Consider the following 7,374-nt stretch of genomic DNA (forward strand, 5'->3'; position numbering starts at 1 on the left):
AGTTCTGCACCTAAAGGAGAAGAGAGTGCTAGAGTAGATCAGATTGAGAAGTACTATTTTGTTCTCTCCCTCTCCTAGGTTTTTCAATTTTCTCTTAACTCGTAGGTCGGTGATGCTTTTTGGGTAGTAGTAGGGTTTTGGAAATAATGAAATTTAATACAGGCACAAGTTATTATTTTAAAAAATGTTTTGTGTAGTAAAACGGATGTCTTGCCATTTGAGCTTTGTCACAGTAATTCACTGTTTCTTTTCAGGTTTAGTCCATATTTTCGAACCAAGGAAAAACTGTACCTCAGTTCAGTAACATATAGCAATATGATTGAGCCAAAACAGTGTTTCTGCCGGTTTGATTTAACAGGCACATGTAACGATGATGACTGTCAGTGGTGAGTTCATTTTATTAGTTTGGACTGAACACCCCTTCTAGATGTCTGACTCAAAGACCAAAATAGGCATGTTTTTAATTTCTTTAAAAGGTCTGGATTTATGATCCTGTGCACAAGTTCTAGAAAAGAAAGTTGTTTTTGATACCCTATTGCAGATACTTGGTTGGCAGGAAAAAAGCTTTCATCTAAGCCATGAAGAAAGGATGCTCTTTAGATGTAAATTTAGAAAAGCAGTATGGACGTTTAGAGAATATTTCACCTTTTGGTGAACTTCAGACCATCATGGAACCTCAGGTAGTGGTTGATGCTAAATACACTAGAGATGTATCATGCTGCTAACTGAAATAGAGCAAATACCAAATGTTTTGTAAAAAAAAAATAGTATTGCAGTAATGGAATCTTAGTTTTCTGGAAAAATAAATACTGGCTAAATTTATTTCTTTGCTTAGGGTTAAATTATACTAAAAACAGTTTGTTAATATTAAACAGTATATTTTAAAAGTTGGTAGAAGAGCAAATGGGTTTGAATTGGTCTGGAATAAATTCAATTGCAAAACTTAACTACTGGAAAAATACAATAGCTGTGGACTTGAGATCTTCTCTTGCTGTTTTTGGTGGCCAACAGCTTTCTGGATCAACTTTTAGCTGTTACCATCAAACCATAGTTTTAATCTTTCAAATACAAAATTATATCTAATTCTTTTAACTGCCTTGTTTAAACTGGAGAGTTCTAAAAGCAGTGTTTTTGTGTTAGCATGAAGTGTGTGTAGATGTTTATTTTAAAGAGTAAGGTTACAGTGAAATAATGAAGACTAGGATTAAGTTACTGATGCAGGGTTTAGTTTAGAGCAGATCCAGATGTATTCAACAATTTCGAAGCAGGTTATAGTATCATTTTCTTTATGCCTCACCCTAGCATGTACTAAAACTTTCTAGTTACAAGCCTTATTAAATTGTTGCTGTGATAAATATATTAATTGCATATTTGTTTGTTTTAGGCAGCACATGAAAGATTGCACTCTTAGCCGTAAGCAGCTATTTCAGGATATTCTGTCTTACAATTTAGAACTGATTGGTTGTTCAGAAAAAAGCACTGATGAGGAAATCAGCACTGCCACAGGTTTTTAAGACTCTTTTTGTTTGCTTTTATTTAATTTCTGACTGGAATGGCTTTCATTGAAAGCTCTGGGTGCAAGGAGTTTGACGTAAAGCAATGTATAAGATACAGCTGTATGAAAAAGAAGTTTCTGCATTTGCCCAGTTCAGTCCTTTGTAGTGGGTAGTTACCTTCGTGTAACAGAAAGAAAAATAATTAAATTGTTCTCTGAAACATTTTGCTAAATAAAAGTATTGCTGAGATTGAGAGGATTGTGTAGTATTGGGCGTGGAATTTTTCCCCCTCCTCTGAGTCACTTTTTCTAATTATTGGACTTGGCTGTTTCAGTGGGGCTGAAGTTTGTAACATTGCTCTTGCCATATAGGGAAGCTGCTGAACAGAACTTATTCAGTGTTTCATTTTTTTTTTTGTCCTAGTGTGTTAAATTACCATGCCTCCTGATGGGGGTGTAGTTCATTAATTCAGTGTAAGTAGTGCTAAATTGCTGTTAAGTTACCTATCCATTTTGAGTTGTTTTTCCCTAAAATACAAATATTCTTATTTCAGAAAAATATGTTGAAAAACTCTTTGGTATAAACAGAGACCGTATGTCTGTGGATCAAATGGCTGTTCTTCTGGCCAGCAATGTCAATGAGAGTAAAAGTCACAGTAAGTAACTTGGTAGACTAAAAAGTACCTTGATTTTGTAAACCAATAATATTTTTTTTGTTGCTTAGTTTATTTATCTTAGTATTATAATACCTGCTTATGGTAAATAAAAGGGAGCAGAATTTGTTTTAAGGCAACAGTGTAATAGTTTTGGAAAAGTGACTTGATTTTTAAATAAGTAGTGTTCAAACTTAATGCACTCAATTATTTTTTTTTTCTAAAATCTTTAGTAAAGGTATTTCTATCTTGAGTACAGAAAAATTAAAATAATTTCTACTATTTTGCTTGTTTACAGCACCTCCATTTACAACATGGAAAGATAAAAGGAAATGGAGACCAAAGTACTGGAGGAAACCTTTGTTAGATAGTAGTAGCAGTGAAGAGGAACAGTTCGTTGGACCTATTAAATATGGTAACCTGGCTGTGTGGCATCTGTTACAGAACAGTAGTGGGGGGAAAATACCTACCAAGCTCCTCCCAACACCTGAATTTTAAGTGGTTCTTAAAAAAACCAATGCTTTTAATAGCTCTCTTGATTTCATATTTACTGCATATGAACTTTACGTAAAAATGTATGTAAAATTGTTTGACCGGAATTTGTTGTATTTATGGAAAAAAAAATCTAGTGTAATGTGTGACTGGAATTTAAGGTGGAATTTCTGCTGACTATTCTTAAAGGGTGTGTTTCCCTAGAATGTGTCAGCTTTGTCTGTAGGCCATTAGGATTTCTTTTTTAGTTTAATTTTTACCTCCCAGTAGTAAGTAAGTGGTTAAGAAAGTTCCCTCCCATAAGTAGTAAAACTTCCAAGTGTTCCCTTCAGTTATCTTTAAAACGTGTTGAGGTCAGGAGTTAAAATAAGCCGCTGTTAGATGGCATTTAACACTTGAAAGCTTGCTAGGGTGTCAATGTTTCACATGTGAGTCATGCAAGTGGGAGCTTTAGGATTTGTTAGCAAGTCCCGTAAAAAGGATTTTTAGAGACTCAGAATGGAGATAAATTTTTATTTGTTAGATATGCCTTATTTTCTAATGCTGCCTGATGAACTGCCTTTGTTGGTGTCTGTTGATCAAAGCAGCCTTTAACTGCTGTTTTATTTCTTGCCTTCACATTTGAAATATCGCCAGCTTTCTAAAGACTATGCAGTTCTAAGTTTTAGAAGATGCTGAAATTAACTGTAATTTACTCTGGTTGGTGCTTATACTTGAAATACATATATGCCAACCCTTGTGTGAGTTCTAATTTTATGGGTCACTTATGTTTTGAAAAGAAACATTAAAAAAAATATTTGCAGCACATCCCACAGAACATAAAAAAAGAGCTCCAGCGCTTGATGCCGTGGTGACTCCAGATGATGTCCGGTATTTTACAAGTGAGACTGATGACATTTCCAACTTGGAGGCAAGTGTCCAAGAAAACCCCTGTGATGTACAGCTTTGGATTAAACTTGCATACAAGTACTTGAACCAAAATGAAGGGTAAGTCTGCTACGGTTTAGATCTGATTTTGTGCTTTGCCCATGCTGCTATGGTGAAGTTCACTTTCTGATGTTAAATAACTTTCTTCAATAATGTCACAAATAATTTACTACTTAAAAGCAGGTTAAGAAATCAATTAGATTTCCTACTGTATGCAGTATAGTATGTTAGTAATAAATTACACTGTTGGTTTTTCTTTCAGTAAGTTCTCATTCTTCACAGAAGTTGATTGAAAGTAGTGTAGGTGGAATAATTGTTTGAAAAGTGTACAGCCTAATGTGTTCCCAAGATTGGAATGTTGTACTTTATCACTTAAAGTACTGGACCAATAAACCCAGATCAGTTTCTCTTCTACAGAGTGAATGGGTGGAATAATGTTTGAAATAACTGATCAGAAAGCTTTCTTACACAGTTTTGCTGTGTGATTTAATCCCTGTAGAAATAGCCCAGTAGAGCACTCCGTTTCTTTGTAATTTTTAAACATTTGGATTTCTAACTTTCTCGAGTTTCTGTTTCTTTAAATTATTCTGCAGGGTACCATGTTTTTATTGGCAATTGGATAATTTTGGTAGGAATTCTGTCATAATAGTATCATTCTAGAGATTGGCTTTGATTTTAATAGTGAGGTACTAGCTTAAGCAACTTGAGCAGGGAGGAAAGGGGATGTAGAAAAGCAGTCCTCATTTAAAAGCCTTGTGTAAAATGTGGGTAATGGAAAATGTAGCAAATTATGAGTTTAGCTATATCAGTAGCTGCCTGAACATCACAAGGGATAGAACTACAAAGGCCAGTACTCAAAAAAAGAAAAAGCTACCAGCAAGTGGCAGGGTGAGAACAGCACACTTTCTGAATATAAGCATACTCAGAAAAACACAGAGAAAATAAGGGAGAAAGTCTAATGGGAGACAATGAATCCTTTTCTTAAAGTAGCCACCATGACCACCCTTGCCACCTCAGTTCTCTGGAGAAATTGGGGGGTTTGGTAGGTGGTAGTAGTGATAGAAGGGGTTGGGAAGGCTTCAAGCTTACACATGGTTAACTGTACTGGTTTTCTTTTGGGGTGTGTGTTTTTCTTCTCATAAATGTCTATGTAAAGTCATTTCCAAAGTTGTTTTCAGAATAGATGTCACCTCAGAAGCTTTCTGTTGTTTTATGGAAGTTTGTTTCTGAATTGAAGCTCAGCTCTGTGGTTTGCAGTCAGTTAGTTATTTGAGCTAATCTTGTATTACTTTGTTGGTATTTATCCCATAATAGTTATCTGAAAAAGAAAAAAAAATGTAGTGGTTTAGAGGCAGAGAAGACGTGCAAGACATACAGAGAAACTGACAATAAAGGCTTATATTTGATGATTGTAGAAAGTAAATTAAGTATGTAACAAATATTTAGTAAGCCTTTGAAACATCTACCTGAGTTTTTAAGTCTGTATGATGTAAATGCCTTTATATGATTGTTGCTTGTGGCTTCTGCTTACAGATGAATCTTCTACATTTTAAATTAAATTGGACACTTCTTCAAATTGGCATTCTTCCTAGAGCACCAGTTGTCACTCCTTTCCTTATTTTTCCATGCACTGTGATAATTGCACCTAATAATAATCTTTAAAGGATGAAAACTTACTGGAACTTAAAAATTTCATACTAGAGGACAGCACATGTTAAAAAAGGCTGCCTGTGTCAATTCATTCTAATCATAAGCATGCCTTTTCATAATTGATATTGTGTCAGTTGTAACTCAAACACAGTTTATATGAGTGTCTTTTTAATTCTTTACAGCTCATCCTCTGAGTGTTTAGATTCTACTTTAAATGTTTTGGCTCGAGCCCTTGAGAACAATAAAGAAAACCCTGAAATTTGGTGTCACTACCTCAGACTTTTCTCAAAGAGAGGAACTAAGGAGGAGATACAGGAAATGTGTGAAACAGCAGTGGAATATGCCCCTTCTTACCAAATCTGGTGGACAGTAAGTAAAAAGACAAGCATATGCAAAATGTTTGTGTAAGTGCATTTTCTGCTTTAGAAAGCCAGTGTGTATGACAGAAGTGTGAAATGAAAAACACCTAGCTTCTTTAGAACTCAGTTGCTTCTTTTAGAACTTAGTTGCTCAGAAGAAGAAGCAATTTGAAGTTCTGTTTGCAGGATATTTGTCTAAATTGTCACTTCTTCTCAGGTAATAAGTTATTTAAAATTGGTATTGCATTTCTTTTTGTTACTTAAGGTTGCAAAATTTAGTTTTGACTATTTGATCTTTAATGTTTACACAGTGTTTTTTGAAGTTTAATATGAAAATTTGGTTTGAAGGAGGGAAATAGTTAGAGTGGTGAAAGACTTTGATCTGTGAAAGACCTACAAGATCTGAAGCTTGTGATTCATGTGATTTTAAACTTTAACCTAAAAGCTTTGCTAGTATTCTGATTATAATAATTCATTATTAAGTTTGAATTATTTCTCTCTAGTTTTTGAATTTGGAGAATTCCTTTGATGCAAAAGACTATGTATGTGGAAGAATGCTACAGTTCCTTATGGAAGTGTCAGGATGGGAAGAAAATCCAAATCTCCTATCCTTTCAGCTGCTGGAGACCCTACTATACAGGGTTCACTTAAGCCTGTTTACAGGAAGACATCAGAATGCACTTGTTCTGCTACAGGTACCTTGGAGTTTATCACCCCTGGAATTGTCTTCATAACTGCACCTTTCTAATGCGTTTGATTCTGAAGAGTCTTCAGAAGAACCGTACCTTTATTTACTGAAGGAGTTCTTCTAGAGACTTCTGTTTTGAGATACACTGTCATTTTACAATGACAATTGTGAAAACGTTTGCCATTTTCGATACCTGTTTTGCTTTTCTTGTGTAGCTAGTAGCCTAGACCATTAAATCTCAAAGTAATTCCTGGGAAACTGCTTTACCTCTTAGTTATTGGGAAGCTGTAGAACGCTTTCCTGCAGTGAAGGGCCTGTGAGGAATGCCTTGCCTCAGGTAGTCAAGTGTTTACTGCTTATAGAAATGATCAAGCTAGTAGTTCTTGGAGAAGAATACAGCATGATGTTACCTAACAGTGTTGTCCTACTCCAAAATTTGGAGACTGTTATATCAGACTTTATTGATCCCATGACTCTGAAGTTATCTCAAGCTTTTAATATGACTAAAGTAATAATTTACATCACTGTTCCGATTCTGTAAACAATAGAAGTGGTGGATGAAGGTGAGAAATTAAGCTTTGACATCAGCTCCTACAAAAATGTGAGCTGCTGTAGTTTCAATTGCAAGCTCTTTCATTCCTACCAGCAGGTGGCACCTCTTGCTTACTACACCCTAAAACAGTAAGGCAGTATTGCTTTTTTTTCTAGCTCCATTTAAAAAAAAAAGTAATGCTGTGTTGACTGCCTCCAGCAGCACTGATCAATGTAACTCAGTGTTTGAATGAACAAAAAGGAGAGGGAGAAAAATTCAGTTTGTGTTGAATTGATATGAAAATCCAGTGTTTATGAGGGAATAACATGGGTTGGTTTCTCTAACCTTTCCCCAAAGCTTCATCAAAAAACCAAACATTTTTTTAATTTTCATTTGAAATGTGTAGTTGAGAATAATGTCTTGGGGAGATATTATTTACCCATATTTGAGAAAAAAGATAATTTCTAAATAAATGCTAGTGAAGAGTAAGGATCAATATGTTTCTCTGGAAACTTGAAAGCAAATTTTCTGAAGTAAATATTTTTATGATTAAGTAAAATATTGTTGAAACTTCAGAT

General features: G+C 34.8%; 1 protein-coding gene across 1 annotated transcript in view; it reads left to right on the forward strand.

The window, feature by feature from the left end:
• Positions 1 to 7,374, forward strand: part of ZFC3H1 (zinc finger, C3H1-type containing) — a 43,235-nt gene that overhangs the window by 23,397 nt on the left and 12,464 nt on the right. Inside the window, exons 17-23 of the mRNA XM_009997756.1 lie at positions 255 to 386; positions 1,385 to 1,506; positions 2,050 to 2,151; positions 2,447 to 2,563; positions 3,444 to 3,627; positions 5,400 to 5,586; positions 6,080 to 6,271. Coding sequence (XP_009996058.1) covers positions 255 to 386; positions 1,385 to 1,506; positions 2,050 to 2,151; positions 2,447 to 2,563; positions 3,444 to 3,627; positions 5,400 to 5,586; positions 6,080 to 6,271 — 1,036 coding nt within the window. The remainder of the gene's footprint in view (positions 1 to 254; positions 387 to 1,384; positions 1,507 to 2,049; positions 2,152 to 2,446; positions 2,564 to 3,443; positions 3,628 to 5,399; positions 5,587 to 6,079; positions 6,272 to 7,374) is intronic.

Source organism: Chaetura pelagica, unplaced genomic scaffold, assembly GCF_000747805.2.
Source record: "Chaetura pelagica isolate M959 unplaced genomic scaffold, ChaPel_1.0 scaffold314, whole genome shotgun sequence".
Classification (NCBI taxonomy): Eukaryota; Metazoa; Chordata; class Aves; order Apodiformes; family Apodidae; genus Chaetura; species Chaetura pelagica.